Consider the following 19,100-nt stretch of genomic DNA (forward strand, 5'->3'; position numbering starts at 1 on the left):
GTCTGTGGTGACCTAAACAGGAAGGAAATCAAAAAAAAGAGAGGTTATATGTATATGTATAGCTGATTCACTTTGCTATACAGTAGAAACTAATACAACGTTGTAAAGTATCTGTACTCCAATAAAAATTAATTATAAAATACAAAAACTAAAAAAATTTTTTAAAAGTGACTAACTTATACATACAAAGACCAACAATATTCACTGTGCACTGCTTATCATATTGAAAGAGTGGAAAAAATCTAAAAACAGGAAAAACAAAACCTAAAGGAAGATTATGAAATGTTGCTGAGATATATATATATATATACACACACACACATATATATGAATTTGGCTAATACTTTTGCAAGGAAATTTATGAGGAATAATACTGCATTTTATATTACAGTTGAAGTGGGTCACTAGACAGTAGATTAGAAGTTGTTGACTCCAGACTTTGGAACCAAATGAAATGTGAATTCCTCTGAGGCTCTGCTCCTCACCAGCTCTATATCCTTGGGCAAGGCATTGTTTTGCATTTCACTTCACATTTGGTGTACTTCCTCGTGTTTGTGTATGATAGCTTTCTTTTTCTATTTCCAATCCTTATGTCTTCTTTTATTACACTGGCTAGGACAGGTATAATATTGAATAGAAGCCACTATCCTGATTTTTTTTTCTAATTTTAAAGAGAATGATTCTACTATTTGACTATAAAGTCAAACATATATGCATTTTTTTGGTAGAGATCATTGACAGGGAACAAAAAATTGTTTTCCTTTAGTTACCAGTTAATGAAGAGAATTTTTGTTGTTGTTAAACCTGAAGTGGTGTAGAATTTTATCGAAGGCCTTTCTGTATACTGAGGTGAACATAAGGTTTTTCTTTTTAAATATGTGAATTGAGTAGGTTGTATTAATGGATTTAATTAATGATAAACCATATTTGCATTCTGGGTTCACATCATAACATTCCTTTCTTTAACATATGTTGTTGCATTCAGTTTATTAATAATTAGTTAAGATTGGTTCATATATGTGTTTACAGATGAGATTGCTCTACAACTTTCATTTCTACTTTTGTCTTTGTCTGTTTTTGACATCAAGATTAAAACAGCCTCATAAAGCGAAATATAGAATGTTCTCTTTTTTTGGAAAGTTTGCTTAAGGGAGGATTTTCCAATTTTGTCAAATATTTAAGAATTCTAAAGAGGCACAAACTACTATGTGTAAAGTAAATAAGCCACAAGGATATATTATACAGCACATGGAATATAGCTAATATTTTATAGTAATTTAAAAGGACTGTTATCTATAAAAATACTGAATCACTATGTTGTATACCTAAAATTAATAAAATATTGTAAATCAACTATAGTTCTTAATAAAATTAAGCAACCAGAAGCAAATAGAATAAAATGTTAATGTCCGCTAAGTCCAGGCAATGAGTATATAGGTATTTCATTTTTTCTCTAAATTTCTCATAATTAAAAAACAAAAAATTGAAAATATTATTTAACAAAAACATAAATTAGTAAAATTGACAGAAAATTATGAATCATGTAGAAGCATTCTATATAAGTTTTGCACAAATACAAATTTGTTGCTTATTTTCTACAACTCATCATGAAACAAACTTAGAATTTTTCTTGTAATAAATTTCAAATTTGTAAATAATAAAAGAGAATACAAAAAAAAAGAATTCTAGTGCATCTACTATATTTCTCATTATGTTTCTTTCACTCTTAATTTGTTCATACCTTTTCCCCCTCATTTATCTTGTCAGGGCTTTTTAAACAACCAGAGCTTGAGTCTTCTCTTTTATTCTTTTAAATTCTGTATAATTGATAGCTGCACTTTAATCTTTCCTTTCTTCTACTTTCTTAGGGCATTCTTTGTTGAGCTAATCTTTCTCTTCTTGAGTTGATGCTTAGTTAATTCATTTTCATTCTTTTTTTTTTTTTTTTTGGCTGCGTTAGGTCTCCATTGCTGTGTGCAGGCTTTCTCTAGTTGCAGAGAGTGGGGGCTACTCTTTGTTGCACTGCACGGGCTTCTCATAATGGTGGCGTCTCTTGTTGTAGAGCACAGGATCTAGGCGTGCGGGCTTCAGTAGTTGTGGCACAAGGGCTCAGTAGTTGTGGCTCACAGGTCCTAGAGCACAGGCTCAGTAGTTGTGGTGCCTGGGTTTAGTTGCTCCACAGCATGTGGGATCTTCCCAAACCAGGGCTTGAACCCATGTCCCCTGTGTTGGCAGGTGGATTCTTAACCATTGCACCACCAGGGAAGTTCATTTTCACTCTTTTTTTAGAAAAAACTTTATTAATTTTTTTATATTGTGGTAAGAATACTTAACATGAGATCTACCCTCTTGACAATTTTTTGAAGTGCATAATAGAGTATTGTTGACTATAGGTACAATGTTGTAGAGCAGATCTCTATTATTTACTTATCTTTCTTCATTAAAACTTTATGCCTGCTAATTTATAACTCCCCACTTCACCATTTCCCTTGCCCCTGGAAACCATTCCATTCTTTGTTGCTATGAATTTGACTACTGTAGATACCACATGTAAGTGGAATCACATAGTATTTGTCTTTCTGTGACTGGCTTCTTTCACTTAGCATAATGTCCCCCAAGGTTCATCCATGTTGTTGCATACTGCAGAACTTCCTTCTTATTTAAGGCTGAATAGTATTCCATTATACATTTTCTTTATCTATTCATCCATCAATGGACACGTGTTGTTTCCATATCTTGGGTATTGTGAATAGTGCTGCTATAAACCTGGGAGTACTAATGTGTCTTTGAGATCCTGATTTCAGTTCTCTTGGATAAATACCCAGAAGTGGGATGGCTGAATCATATGGTGGTTTTATTTTTATTTTTTGAAGAACCTCCATACTGTTTCCCATAGCAGCTGCATCATTTTGCATTCCCACCTACAGTGTACAAGTTTCCAGTGTATCTACATCCTCACCAACATCTATTATCTTTTGACTTTTTGATAAGAGCCATCCTAACAGGTGTGAAGTGATACATAGTTAACTGTGGTTTTGATTTACATTTCCCTGATGATTAGTGAGGTGAAGGATCTTTTCATATATCTGATGGCCACACATTTTCTTTAGAAAAACTTCACATTTTTAACTTAAACCTTTTCTTTGGCTGTTACTTGTAAGAGTTCCTTACATATTTTGGACATTAACCCCTTATTGGATCTATGTTTAAAAATATTTTCTCCCATTCTGTAGGCTGCCTTTCATTTTATTGATTGTCTCCCTTGCTATGCAGAAACAATTTAGTTTGATGTAGCCCTACTTCTTTATTTTTACTTTTGTTGCCTCTGCTTTTGGTGTCAGATCCAAAAAAAAATCATTAGCAAGATCAGTCTTAAGGAACTTTTCCTCTATGCTTTCTTCCAGAAGTTTTACAGTTTTAGGTCTTACATTTAAGTCTTTAACCCATTTTGAGTTGATTTTTGTGTATGGTGTGAGTTAAGGATCCAATTTCATTCTTTTGCATGTGGACATCTAGTTCTCCAAGACAGTTTACTGAAGATACTATCCTTTCCACATTGTGTATTCTTGATTCCTTTGTTTAAGATTAGTTGACCCATATATATGTAGGTTCATTTCTGGTCTCCTTATTCTATTCCATTGATCTGTGTCTGTTTTTATGTCAATACCATACCATTTTGATCACTATAGTTTTGTAAGATAGTTTGAAATCAGGAAGTAGAATGCCTCCAACTTTGCTCTTCTTGCTCAAGACTGCTTAGCTATTTGGGGTTTCACATGATTCCGCACAAATTTTAGGATTATTTTTTCTATTTCTGTGAAAAATGCCATTGGAATTTTCATAGGGATTGCATTGAATCTACATATTATTTTGGTTTGTATGGATATTTTAACAATATTAATTATAATCCATGAACATAGAATATCTTTCCACTTACGTCTTCTTCAGTTCCTTCCATCAATGTTTTATAGTTTTAAGTTTACAGCTCTTTCACCTCCTAGGTTAAATTTATTACATAGGATTTTATTCCTTTTAACACAACTATAAATTAGATTGTTTTCTTAATTTCTTTTCCAGAGAGTTTGTAGTCAATGTATAGAAATGCAACTCATTTCTGTTTGTTGATTTTGTATTTTGCAACTTTACTGAGTTCATTTATTAGTTTTAACAATTTTTTCATAGCATTCTCAAGGTTTTCTATATATGAGATCATGTATTCTGCAGAGACAATTTTACTTCTTCATTTCTGATATGGATGCTTTTATTTATATTCCTTGCCTAATTGCCCTGGCTAGAACTTCCAGTTCTATGTTGAATAAAAGTGGTGATAGAAGATACCGTTTTCTTATTCCTGATCCTAGATGAAAAGCTTTCAGTTTTCACTAGTGAGCATGTTAACTGTAAGCTTGTTATATATGGCTATCATTTTGTTGACCTACATTCCTTCCATACCCAATTTGTCAAGAGCTTTTGTCATCAAAGGGTACTGCCTTTTGTCAAATTCTTTCTCTTGCATCTATTGAGATGATAACATGATTATTTTCCCCTTCATTATGGTGTATCATGTTTACTGCTTTGACTATAAATGTCAAATCAATGGATGGTTTATATTAAACCATCTATGTATCTCGTGAATAACTTCCACTTGATCCTGGTATATGATCCTTTTTAATGTGCTGTTGATTCTGTTTGCTGGTATTTTTGTTGAGGATTTTTGCATATATGTTCATCAGGGATATTGGTATGTAGTTTTCTTTTCTAGTAATGTTCTTTTCTGATCTTGGTATCAGGTAATCCTGGGCTTGTAAAATGAGTTTGGAATTGTTCTCTCCTCTTCAGCTTTTTGAAAGAGTTTGAGAAGGAATTACCACTAATTATTCTTTAAATGCTTGGTAGAATTCATCAGTAAAGCCATCTGGTCCTAGACTTTTCTTTGTTGGGAGAATTTTTGATTACTGATTCAATCACCTTACTTGTTATTGGTCTGTTCAAATTTTCTATTTCTTCACAATTCAGTCTTGGAAGGTTGTATGTTTCTTCTAGCAATTTCTCCAACCTTCTATGTTATACAATTTTTTGGCATATAATTATTCACAGTAGTCTCTTATGATCCTTTGTATTTCTGAGGCATCAGTTGTAATCAGGTGTAAATTTCCTCTTTCATTTCTGATTTTGAGTCTTCTTTCTTTTTTTCTGTTAGTCTAGTTAAAGGTTTGTCAATTTTGTTTACCTTTTCAAAAAAAAAACCTCTTAGTTTCATTGATCTTTTCTATTATCTTTCTAGTCTCTCATTTATTTCTGCTCTGATCTGTGTTATTTCCTCCTTCTACTAAATTTAGGCTTAGTAGTTCTCCTCTTTCTAGTTTTTTCTGGGGTAAAGTTAGTTTGAGATCTTTCTTCTTAATGTAGACATTTATCACTATAAACTTCCCTCTTAGAATCACTTTTGCTGTATCCCATAATTTTATTATGTTGCATTTCATTTTCATTTGTCTCAAGATATTTTTAGAATTCTCTTTTGATTTCTTCTTTGACCAACTATTTGCTCAGGAGCATGTTGTTTAATCTCCACATATTTGTGAATTTTCCAGTTTTTCTCCTGTAATTGATTTCCAGTTTCATACCATTACTGTCAGAAAAGATGCTTGATATGATTTCAATCTTCTTATATTTGTTAAGACTAGTTTTGTGGTCTAACATATGATCTATCCTGGAAGATGTTCCATGTACATTTGAGAAGAACTGTGCACTCTGCTGCTGTTAAATGGATGTTCTGTATATATCTGTGAGATTCTTTTCATCTAAAGTATACTTTAAGTCCAGTGTTTCCTTATTTTCTGTCTGGATGATCTATTCATTGTTCAAAGCGGACTACCGAGATCCCTTATTATTATTGTATAGTTGTCTATTTCTCCCTTCAAATCTGTTAATATTTGCTTTATAAATTTAGATGCTCCAATATTGAGTGCATAAATATTTTCAACTGTTAAATTCTCTTGATTAACTGACCTCTTTATCATTATATAACAACCTTGACTCTTTTTACAGTTTTTTTACTTAAATTCTATTTTGTCTGATACAAGAATAACTATTGCTGCTCTCTTTTGCTTTCCACTTGTGTGGAATATCTTTTCCCATCCCTTCACTTTCAGTCTACAACTAAAGAATTCAGTCTACAACATTTCCATCTAAAGTAATTTTTGACAAGTAAAGACTTACTATTGCCCTTTTGTTAATTCTTTTCTGGGTGTTTTGTAGATCCTTTGTTCCTATTTTCTTCTCTTTCTCTCATCTTTTATGATTTGATGATTTTCTGAGGTACACTTTGCTTCTTTTCTCATTAGCTTTTGTATATCTACTATACATTTTTGCTTTGAGGCTTGCCTAAAACATCCTATAGTTATAACAGTCCATTTTAAGCTGATAACTTCAATAACATACAAAATCTCCATACATTTACTCTCTGTTCCCACATTTTATGTTTTTGATGTCACAATTCCATCTTTTTCTATTATGTGTCCATTAAAAAAGTATTGGAGCTATAGAGATTTTTAAGACTTTTTTCTTTTAAACTTTATACCAGATTTACATGTGATTTACACACCACCATCATTATTAGAGTATTTTGAATACAACTTTATATTTACCTTTACCAGAGAGCTTTATACTTTTATGTTTTCATATTCCTAATCAGCATCCTTTCACTTCAGCTTAAAGAACGCCTTTAGCATTTCTTGTAATGCAGGTTTACTGGGGATGAATTCCTTCAGCTTTTGTTTGTTTAAGAATATCTTTATTTCCCCTTCAATTCTGAAGGACAACTTTGCCAGAAACAGTATTCTTGGTTGGTAGTTTTCTTTCTTTCATAAGTTCTTTTAGAATTTTGAATATATCATCCCACTCCATATTTTCACTCTTTTTTGTTCTTTTTGCTTTTTGCTCCTCTGATTGGATGACTTCCAGTGAGTTATCTTCAAGCTCATTGATCCTTTCTTCTGTTTGATCGAGTCTATTGTTGAATCGCTCTTTTGAGTTTTTCACTTCACTTATTCTTCAGCTCTACAATTTCTTTTTAGTATTTTTATACTTCCTCTTTCAGTTAAAATTCTCACTTTGCTCATGCATTGCTCTCTTGACCTCAGTGAGCATCCTGATGACAAGCATTTTGAATTACCTGACAGGTAAATCACTTATCTCCTTTGGTTTTATCACTGGGGTAAGGCAGGAGAAGAAGGCACAGGAAGTCTCCACACATCCATTCAGGGTCCCACAGAACTTTTAATTACGTGCTCCAACAGCTCCCAGATGCAGGCTAATCAGAACCACTAGGCAGCAGCTAAAAAAGTGTATATTTAAATCCCTTCCAGGTAAAAACTGAGACTTGTGTTTTTGCCTGCTCCCTCTGTGATAAGCCTGGGGAGACAATGGCAGGAAGTGCTCACACATCAGTTGGAAACTGCCTACTAGTTTTCTGTGGTGAATGGGGACTTGTGAGTGCCAAGCCCTTTTGGCTCTCTAAGCTAGGTGATTTGGAAGCCAGTCCTTTGAGTGGCAGTCATAAAAGTTGGGGTGCTAGATGCATGGACAAGCTCCTTCCAGGAAGAAGCTGGACACTCACTTTTATCATTGGAGTGAGTGAGGGCAGAGACGGGGAGGGAAGTGCCCACAGCACTTTCAGGCTCCTGGAGGAGCACAATCAGCTTCCAGACACAAGCTGATTAGAAACTCTCAATCCTTGGGCAGCAACTAGAAAAGTATGCAGTCAAACTCATACTGAGAGTATCAGGGAGAAACTAATAACCTTGTGCTTTATCCTGTTCCCTCTGTTGAGCCCAGGGGTATAGCTATGGTAAGTACTTACTTCTGTTTAAAACCATCTGTTTGTTTAATGTGGTCCTGGGGGACTCACAAATGCTGATCCCCACTGACTCTCAGAGCTAGGTAATTTGGGAGCCAGTTCCTTAGGTAGCAGCCACAAAAGTTGAGGAGCTAGCCATGTGGTCCAAACCCTCTACTCCTCAGGGAGAAGCTGGTAGTTGAGGGTTCCCTCCTGATTGCAAGAAGAAGGTTTACAGCATGAATGTATCTTAGCTTTCCTACTTGTTTCAATGTAGGTATTTTCTCTGTCATCCAATGTGTAGAGTAACTCAATTAGTTTCTTTTTTTAAAAAATTTTATTTATTTATTTATTTATTTTTGGCTGCATTGGGTCTTCGTTGCTGCGCACATGCTTTCTCTAGTTGCGTCAAGTGGAGGCTACTCTTTGTTGCAGTGTGCGGGTTTCTCATTGCGGTGGCTTCTCTTGTTGTGGAGCACAGGCTCTAGGCATGCAGGCTTCAGTAGTTGTGGCACACGGGCTTGGTAGTTGTGGTTCGTGGGCTCTAGAGCACAGACTCAGTAGTGGTGGCGTGTGGGCTTAGTTGCTCCGCAACCTGTGGGATCTTCCCGGACCAGAGCTCAAATCTGTGTCCCCTGCATTGGCAGGCAGATTCTTAACCACTGTGCCACCAGGGAAGTCCCTCAATTAGTTTCTGTATTTCTCTCCAAAGGAATTGATTTGCGTGTAGCTATTCATTCAGTGCATCTGTGGGAGGCAGAAAAGTCAGAAGCCTCATATTCTGCTATCTTGCTGATGTCCTCTGTATCTTGTTTTCTTTACTTTTAATTAGCTCCAGGAAAATATTAAACAATAGTACTATTAGCAAACATCTTTATCTTGTGACTCTGACAAAACTGAACAACAGTACTAATAGCCATCTTTATCTTCTGACTTTGACAAAACTGAAACATAGATCTGGTCATCAAAAATGGAAGAAATTAAAGTTATCTTTGTAAAGGCTTTCCTCTAGTTTTATGTTCCAGAACACTATCACACCGTCATCCATCCTCCATGAGCCCCCACTGTGAGCTGCAAACAATGTAGTAGTAGGAGGAGATATGTTGGCCACTGGCCAAAACTCAAATATAAAGAGAGATGAGGGAGATTCAAAGTCCAAGGCAGGTATTGGGGACAACTAAGCTGAGGGTAAGGAGTTGGGGTACAGTTCTACAAATAGTGAAATTATCCATTACATGTTCATTCAAGAACCTTCTATTTATATTTATTATTTAATAAGAAAAATAGGCCTTAATAGTATTTAATATCAAATGACACAAGAATCCTCACTCAGACTACATATAAGTAGGTCATATGTCCTAAATGGGACATGAGGCCTCCTGCTCAAAAGGTGGGAGGTACCACAATGCAGAGGGTTTCACAGAGGTGCCCTTCATTTATCTGTTTATTTTTACCATATTGAAGTTATATTTAACTAGTTAAGTTTATGGATTATATTATATAGATTAACTATTCCTCACAAAATGAAGTCACTTTAAAATATTTCTACAAAGAAACATCATATTGAAGAGAATACTAATAATACAAATAAAGTAGAAGAGATATAAAAGAAAGCAAAGCATTACTATCTGTTACTCAACTGCCTAGGATTCTGTCCATCTTGGAACCATCAGAGAAAGCACTCTAAGTTCACTGGCACCTGCATCAATGAAAAGCTTAGAAAAATCCATTATGATAGTCTATTATAAAATGTTAAGGGGATTAAAAGATTACTTTTAAATGGTAGATAAAGTTTTCAGATTTTCTTAGGAAGTTAGGGCTCACAGTGGATAATACTGAGAAGATAAATTAACACCAAGAAAATGTCATTATTACTTAAATAGTGATACTCATTTTCAATTGTATCAAACTTAAACCTCTTGGTATTTTAGATTTGACACAGTTTATCCAGGCTAATAGAATTTATAATACAGATTATAAAATACTTATTCTTTTCAAACCAGATTCTCATTAGTTCTTTTACCTTTTCTCCAACACTTGGTTGGTTTTCAAAATTACTGCCACATCCAAAAGGTGCAAATGAAGAGGAGAAAGAGAATGTGGTCAGGAGAGTGCTAGAATCTTTAAGGGGGGTCCCTATAAAATCATGCCTAAGTAGTCCACACTTCAGTTTATAAAGATATTGACAAAAGCAAAGCTGTGCTAAGTAAACTTGCTTTACTCAACATCTGTTTTTAATTTTTTATTTCATAACTTAGCTAACATATTAAACTAGAGAATTCAGAAGAAAATTTAAAAATTACATTTGGAAAATAGAAAACATTGAATGTTTATTCAAAATCATACAGCCAAAAGTTCAGGCTACACATTAGTTTATTTATTCATTCATTTAATGCAATAATTATGAATGGTTATAGACACTCAATTTTCAGTCAGACAGCACTACCACTTTTTACTTCACAAATTAGTTAACCGCTTCTCTGGAGATAATAAGAGTACTACCACTCTAGAACCTCTTTTATAAGGATACTAATCCCATTCATAAAGGCTCTGACTTTATGATTTAATCACCACCCAACGGCTCTACCTCCTAATGCCATCACACCGGGTGTTAGGTTTCAGTAAGAATTTGAGGGGACACAAAGATTCAGTCTACAGCATTCCATCTCTGGCTTCCCACAATTCATGTTCCTCTCACATGAAAAATACATTTATTCCATTCCCAACAACTCCCAAAAATCTTAACTCCTTCCAATATCAACTCAAAAAGCTGAAGTCCAAAGTCTCATCTAAATATCACCTAAATCAGATATGAGTGAGACTGAAGGCAGGATTTATCCTGAGGCAAATTCCTCTCCAGCTGTGAACCTCTGAAATCAAATGTGTTCTGTGCTTCCAAAATACAATGGTGGGACAGGCATAGGATACTCATTCCCCCTCCAAAGCGAGAAATAAGAAAGAAAGGAGTGACAGGTCCCAAGCAAGTCTAAACATTAATGCTGGATAATAACCTTCTTTGGCTCTGTGCTCTGCCCTCTAGGCACAATGGGCTGTGGACCCCTTCCAGACCCACTGGGGCTTGGGTTCCACCCCCACAGTTTTGCCAGGTAGGGGTTGGGTCTCCTAGGCTATAGGTGGCCTTACCCCTTGGCTTTGAGCAGCCCACACAGTAGCTCTCACAGGTTAGAGTCAGGTGCCTGTGGCTCAGCTGGGCTTTACAGGCCTGGGGTCATGAGGGCGGCTCCAACCCACAGCTCCACTGGGCAATGGAGATAAGTCAAGAAAACTTACTTTACTTAGGCAAGAGAGGCAAAGCTGTACCTTCAAAACTTTGCTTAGATATTTCCTCAGCCAAAATATCCACTTTCATTACAAGTTCTACCTTCCACGAAACATTAGACATGAACACAAATCAGCCAAGTTTTTGTCACTTTATAACAAGGATCACCTTTTCTCCATTGTTCAATAACATGTTCCTCATTTCCATATGAGACCTTATCAGAATGCCCCCTTTGCATCCGCATTTCTACCAAAATTCTGTTCAAGATTACTTAGCTATTCTCCAAGAAAACTGAAGCTTTTCTACAGTTCTCGCCTTTTCTTTCTAGCCTCTCATCAGAATTGCCCTTAAAGGTCCATCCATTCGTGGCAATGTAGGCTTTTTCTAGCATGAAGCTCAAGACTCTTCCAGCCTCTACCCCATCATCCAGTTCCAAAGCCACTTCCACATTTTTAGATATTTATTACAGCAGAATCCTCACTTCCCAGTACCAATTTCTATCTTTGTCTGTTTGGGCTGCTATAACAAAAATACCAGACCAGGTGACATATAAACAAGGTGACTTATAAACAACAGAAATTTATTTCTCACAGGTCTGGAGGCTGGGAAGTCCAAGATCAAGACACTGACATATTTGGTGTCTGGTAAGAACCCACGTGCTCGTTCATAGATGGCCGCCTTTTTGTGGTAACCTCATTTGGAGGAAGGGGCAAGGTACTTTCTGGACTCTCTCTTATAAGTGTATTAATTCCATTCATGAGAGCTCTGCCCTCACTACATAATCATCTCCCAAAGGCTCCACCTCCTAATACCATCATATTTAGGGGGACACAAACATTCAGTCTATAGCAATAATCAATCAAACACATGTTGGTTTTGAAAGAGAGGGGAAGGTTCTTAGTGGTAAGGGGAGATGGTGGCAGATTTCCATTCTGGGCAAATGAGAGAACAGTGGAGTTAATAACCAAGTAGGGGACATAAATACAGAGCAAGCTTGGGGTTTGGGGAACAGAAATAATATGTTCTTTTTGGTCTTGAGTTTAAAATACTTGCGAGTCTGCTAAATAGGCAATATGAAATATGGGTCTATTCCTCTAGAGAAAAATTCTAGAGTTTTAGAAATAGAAAGTCAGAGTATAAACTGGGTACAAGAAACCCTAGGCATCTATTCAATTCTTAAATGCCTGACCATCTGGTTTTTACCAAATGTTTCTCTTAAAGGAGACCAAAGACTTTCTAATCACCTAATCCAAAGGCTTATTCTTAAACCTGTAACCACTACTGATTCCTTTACTGGTTGCTCTTTCTTTCCCTGGTCCCTGAATGTAGGCCTTTCCAAGGTTCTGTCTTCAAACTTCTCTTTTTACATTCTCTTCCTTGGGGACTTCAAATAGCTGCGACCCTCTCTTCCATGCAAATAGTTGCCAAATCTCCATCTCTCATCCTTGAACTCCATCTCAAGTCTCACAATCACCTACATTTCAAATAATTTTGACACCTGGATTTACTCAAGCACAGTGAACTTGGGCCAGATTGGGTTCTCTTTTCCTTCAAAACAGTTTCTCTCCCCAATACTGTTACCTAGACTCAAATTTCACCCAGGGTCAACTTTGACACTGCCTACTTCCTCATCCCCTCCATTTAAATGGTTGTCATTTTGTTACAAGTTACAAAACTAAAAAGGTTTCTGTGTTGTGTTCCCACCTTTCCAATCTTATTGCTACCAACCCAGCTCAGTTCCTCATCAGTTCTTTTAGACTGCTATAAACAGCCTACTAACCAGTCTGTCTACTTTCTCTCTCCCCATATTCTTTCAACTCATTGATAACAGATTAATCTTATAAACTCCCAATAATTGGTCCTCTTGCTAAAAAAATATTGTTTGACATTGCTAACGTAATTGGAAATAAATTCCCCACTTTGTTTTTGAATTCTCCACAATGTAACTCTATAGTGAAGTAGTTAAAGAGTACAGATTTTATTACCAGTCAGACCTAGATTAAGATCTAAGAACATCAACTTAATAGCTGTATCATCTTGGGTAAATCATTTAATATCTTTTCATCTGGAAAGTAGGAATAACACTAGCACCATCTCAGAGTGTTCTGAAGGGTCAATAAAATAATGCATGCAGGGTATGTGGCAAGAAGCACAGCATGTAGTAGGTGCTCATTAAATGGTTGCTAGCATTACTTTCTTCTCTTCATCTTCCAAACAGCAACAACTTACGTCATTTGATATTTCCCAAACATATCCAGTGTATTGTCTCTATACCTTTGCTGCTGTTATTCTCCTTACTCTATCATAACCTATAAATTACCTACTTTCAAGACCCACTTCAGATACCATGTCTTTCAAGAAGTCTTCCTGGATATCCTCAACCAGCTGCAATTTCTCCTTGCTTGACGTTCATGTCCTCTCAACTTCTGGTATTTACAACATTCTGTGACATAATATAATGAAGTTTACTGCCTAATTCCCACCACTAGACTGTAACCTCTCTGAGGACAGAGATACTTTTTTTGAATCTCCAGCAATAAATGAGTTGATGATGGAAACATGGTTCTCTGTTGATCCCCAAATGCCTAAATAGTACTTTACATGCAGGAATCATTCATATCACTTCCCTAATTTTCCTCAATTGCTTCTATGTGTCTGTGGAGCATCTGGAACTGGTTAAATATACTAACGGATAGGAAAGGGGTTAGTGAGCCATTTTTTATCTATAACAATACATTACAATGCATTACTAGTTAAATGGAATTTATTAAAGAGAACACCAAGGTCTGTAGAATCCCACTAAACAGTTCTAAATAACTTAATATAGTATAATTATTATAGATATTTGTACCATTAAAGTGAAATTCATGAGCTAAAGAAAATATGGATTTTACATAAATTCTCCAAAGATTTCTGTATTTCATGAATGTTATTTTAGAATTTTATAGCAGTCTGAAAAAACTTAGAAAATAAGATCAATTCTTCTTGAACTGAAATATTACACAGTTCCATTGTTCAACAGAACAAAGGTCTTAAAGATGGAGTATAGCCAATGTGAATTCTTATGAAGCATCACTTATTACAATGTATATGTACTTTATGACTGATGTATCCCAGATGGTAAAATTACAACATATCCAAGGAGTTCTGAATAATTTCAGAATTTAATAAGACAGTGTGAATAAATAAATACAGAATAGGAATGAAGACAAATGGCTACTTATAATAGAAATTGTTTTTATTGTATGTGAATGAGAAAAATAATGACTGTTCCTTCAAACAAAAAAACTTGCCATTTTTCTTTTGTTCTCCAACATTGTTGTTACAGGAAGTGCATATATTTTTAACCATAGACTAACCCAGATAATGCAGCTCTTTTTGGTTTGTGAAAAGTAATAGTATCTGCATCAGTATCTTCAGAGTTGGGGTGTTTCAGCATTAAAATTTCAATTTTCATCATTCCCATTTCTAGAAAATATCTCACTTGTAACCAATAATTGAATGACTACAACACTGAACCTGCCTACTTCCAAAAAGAATTTGAAGTGAAAATAAGATAATTTTAATATTATGGATTAAAATTTCATAATATTCAAGAGACAGTAGAAAAAGATCAGGACTTAAGAGTCAAAAATGTAGTTTCTAATCTTGACTATGCAACTTCCTAGCTCTATAATTTCAAGAGGGCCTCAGTGTTCTTATCTTTAAGGTAAAGAGAGTAGGGCTAGATGATCTCCAAAAATTTGTCCTGCTTTCATATTTCTTGATTTTTCCATTCTGACTGTTCTTCGTCGGAAGTCCTCTACTCCTCTTTACTGGATTATCAGCTCCTCTGCTATATTCTTTTTAGCCATGTATCAGAGTCCAAATTTCACCAGCCACACTTTCATCACATTTGTGTTACGTCTTGTCAGCTCTGAAGATTTGTTAAACCTTATTAGCTTTGCAGTATGTGCTGGTTTTCAGTGTTTATTCTGTCTTCAGATCACATACAATCTCCCTTAACTTAGCAATCATATTAGTCTAAAAGCTGTATTTCTTGTCCATCATTAACATCCAACACTCTTCATCACTTTCAATTCCCATCTGGAGTCTTCAGTCTGATATCTTCCATCATCTTTCATGAAAGATGCTTTGATCACTATCTTTAAGACAATTAAATATGACAGATATGAATTCCTTTTGGCAAATGTGCATAGTGTGTTTCACTGTCCTTCCCACCTAAGCAGCCCAATATAATGTTATCAGCTCTGAAGTCAGGCAGTCTAAAAGGAGTCCAGAATCTACCAATTACTACTTGTATAACTTTGGGAAAGACATTTAATCTCTTATAATTTTATCTGTAAAACTATTATTTTATAGGGAGGTTACAAAGATAATTTTTTTTAAATTAGCATATGTAATAAAGAACAGAGATAGTAACAAAAGTGCTTTTGTGCTAGGGACAGTCAAGTTTGGAAGTGCCCCCAATACTTCCAGAGTTGTAAATTTTTTTTTTCATTCTTAGGAAGATTACATGAAGAAAACCCAAAATACAGAGAAGGAAGTTAAGATCTATAATAGCAAAAAAAGATAGGAGTTCTACTGGGATGAATCTGAAGACACTATATATCAATCTAGCAAAGTTGAAAACTACTTAAGTCTACAATTTTAAGATGGTAAAGAATTATTTGAAATTCTCATATACTACTGACAAAAGTGTAAACTGGTAGAAACTTTGGGAAGGAAATTTTGAAATATGTAATGAGAGCCTTTAAAATGCATCCATATAGTAACAGTATTTCATCAAAGTAAATTGCTGATTTGGATAACTACATTATAGTCATGTAATAATAAAAATAATTCCTTGTTTTTGGAAATAGCATACTGAAGTATCAACTGGTATACTGAAGTATGAAGTGGTAGAGAGAGATTGAGTCTGCAACTTACTCTTTGTAAAGATTGTATTCTTTGCTGTGTGTGGTCAGCCCCTCTGGCACCAACACACTGAACATGCAAGCTGCCATTCCTATGGCACCTGTGATCTGGGAACAGGGGATAGTAGCTGGGTGTTAAAACTAACCATCGTTAGCTTTATGTGTCAGCTTGGCTGGGTCAGGGTACCTAGATATTTGGTCAAATATTATTCTGGATGTTGCTGTTAAGGAGTGTTTTTTAAATGAGATTAACATTTAAATTGATGGGCTTTGAGTAAAGCAGATTATCCTTCACAATGTGGATGAGTCTCATCTAATCAAAGACCTTAATAGAAAAAAACTGACCTCCCCCAAGCAAGAAGGAATTTTGCCAGCAGAACTGCCTTTGGACTTGAAATGCAACTCTCCCCTGAGTCTCCAGCCTGCTGGCCTACCCCATCAGATTTTGGACTTATTAAGATACAACAATCATATGAGCCAGCTCCTTAAAATAAATCTCCTTTCTCTCTCTCTCTGTACACACACACACACCTCCTGTTGGTTCTGTTCCTCCAGAATTACCCTAACATGTGGGAAAGTAAAAACATCACATAACTCACTTACTGAAATTTAGCAGCTGCTTTCTTTAGTAAGCACTCTTCTGGGTGTTGTCAAGTTTTTATCAGACTCCAAAATTAGATTCCAGAGATCCAAAAAAGTTACTTCTAACAGTTTTTTCCAGTTTAATCACTGCTTTAGTGCCATTTTCAGTAATATCACCACAACTTACTCTTAAATGATTCAATATATATTTCCAAATATATATTGAATACATGTTCCCAAATCATTATTTTCAAATGTTAACATTGAGAATATTTGGGAAATCTGGGTGTAACACAACTGGAAATTCTTTCTTATATTCTTGAAAATTTTCTATGAGTCTGAAATTAAATAAAAATAAAATGGTTTTTAAAATGTAGCTATCTTGGAGACTGGTTCAAGATGGAAGACTGAATACATGCCAGAGTCTTCTCGTGCCACCCCAGGTGCCAGGAAATTACAGAAGAGTATATATCCTAAAAGATGTAATTAAAAAAAAAAAAAGCAAGCAGTACCCCCAGGCCTCCAGAAACTATGAGGAAGCCTTTCATGAAAGAAAATATATGGGAATGAAGAGAAGGAAGCCACAGCCCCAAACACCCACAGAAAAAAAACTCCCACAAAGATGGTAGCTGGTCCAAGGCTGTTCTAAGATAATGAATGCATGAGGGGTCTGGGAAAACTAAGAGAGTGACTGGCTGGAGTACTAAAGTAAAGCATACAGGGTCACCTCTCTTTGGGCCAGGCTTTAAGCAACAGACATGTCTATCGTCAGGTAGAGCGGAGATAGCTAATCCTGGGGTGAAGGGGTAAAACAGAAGCTTCAGGAGGCTAGCAACACCCAGGAAAAATAGAGAGTTCTCACTACCCAGAAGAAGCCACTGGCTCACCCCATCCAGGAGCTTTGTCTTAACCACTCTTCCTTCCATATTTGGAGAAAAGCTAAAGCAAACAGAATTCATAAACAATCTCAAGTACACAGGTGAGCACTCAATCACAATAATCAAAGACAAAATCCAATAATGAGAGAGAGGAAACAAACCTAATAAAAGGAAAAATTCATTACCTATAAAACACAAGTTTAATAAATTAAATAGGATGGCATTTTAGAATATCCACTAACTTCAGAAAGATACGAAAGGATATTCATTTCTTAAAAGAATCAACAGAATATCATGGAAATTTAAATTCTGACCACTGAAATTTTAAAAAATCAATTGATACACTATCAAAATGGTCAAAATAAAAATAAATGAACTATAAGATTGAGCCAAGGGTTTTTCAAAGAATGCAGCCCATTCTTTAAAAATGATGTGTAAGGGACTTCCCTGGTGGCACAGCAGTTAAGAATCTGCATGCCAGTGCAAGGGACACAGGCTTGAGCCCTGGTCTGGGAAGATCCCACATGCTGCGGAGAACTAAGCCACAACTACTCAGCCTGCGCCCTAGACCCACAACTACTGAAGCCCACGCGTCTAGAGCCCATGCTCCGCAATGAGAGAAGCCACCACAATGAGAAGCCCGCGCACCGCAACGAAGAGTAGCCCCCGCTTGCCGCAATTAGAGAAAGCCCGCGGGCAGCAATGAAGACCCAACACAGCCACAAATAAAATAAATAAATAAACAAATAAAAATGATGTGTAAGAGAAACAAATAAGCTAGGAAACAAGCAAGTGGAAATCTAACACATAAATAAGCAATCGAGTTGATCATCGTGGACTGCCATTAAAACAAACAAACAAACAACCGATAAACTGGGTGGCTTAAACAACAGTCTTAAAGAGCAGAACAAAAATTTATTTTCTCATGGTTTTGGAGGTTGGAAGTCCAAGATCAAGGTTCTGGCTGACCTGGTGAGAGCCCTCTTTCTGGATTGTAGACGGCTATCTTCTCACTATGTTCTCTCTCACATAGCCTTTCCTTGGTGCATGAGCAGAGAACTAGAGAGAGTGAGAGAAAGAGAAAGAGCTTTCTAGTGGCTCTTCTATAAAGTCACTAATCCTATCAGATCAGGCCCCTACTTTTATGACCTCATTTAACCTTAACTATTTCCTTAGAGACCCCATCTCCAAATATAGCCACACTGGAGACTGGGGCTTCAACATATGAGTTTGGGGGGCACACATTCACTCCATAACAATCAATAAAACCAAAGCTGGGTCTTTAAAAGGAGAAAATTCAGAAATAAATCATATTAGAAACACAACTGTAGAACTATAGAAAAATTTAAAAGTTCCTAGAGGATACCTTGTACATATTTAACATAAAAGGAAATTTTAAAGTCAGATAGGGGGAGTATAATAAAAGAAAAGTCTATCTTAATCTCATTTAGGAAAGTAGATTTTTAAAATCCTAGCTAAAGCAGATCAGATCTGTAAAGTAAATCAGATGTGCTGGAATATTAAGAGAAAAATGGATCATGGCCAAACAGACAATGAGAAGTCAGAGTTAATTAGTCTAACACTGGTCCCCTCCAAGCTGGCATCCC

The 19,100-nt window shown here is 35.8% G+C and overlaps 1 protein-coding gene across 4 annotated transcripts in view; it reads right to left on the reverse strand.

The window, feature by feature from the left end:
- ZCWPW2 (zinc finger CW-type and PWWP domain containing 2) overlaps window positions 1-19,100 on the reverse strand; it is a 138,952-nt gene that overhangs the window by 89,677 nt on the left and 30,175 nt on the right. For 2 of the 4 annotated variants that reach the window (XM_060162497.1, XM_060162496.1), the window contains exon 1: window positions 1,742-1,764. The exons of 1 other annotated variant lie outside the window; for it this stretch is intronic. In XM_060162497.1, coding sequence (XP_060018480.1) covers window positions 1,742-1,755 — 14 coding nt within the window. In that variant the 5' untranslated portion in view covers window positions 1,756-1,764. Of the gene's footprint in view, window positions 1-1,741; window positions 1,765-18,462; window positions 18,484-19,100 lie in introns of those variants that run through there. One more of the 4 variants, XM_060162495.1, reaches the window with a different exon arrangement.

The sequence above is a fragment of the Lagenorhynchus albirostris genome, chromosome 10 (genome assembly GCF_949774975.1).
Source record: "Lagenorhynchus albirostris chromosome 10, mLagAlb1.1, whole genome shotgun sequence".
NCBI classification, from domain to species: domain Eukaryota; kingdom Metazoa; phylum Chordata; class Mammalia; order Artiodactyla; family Delphinidae; genus Lagenorhynchus; species Lagenorhynchus albirostris.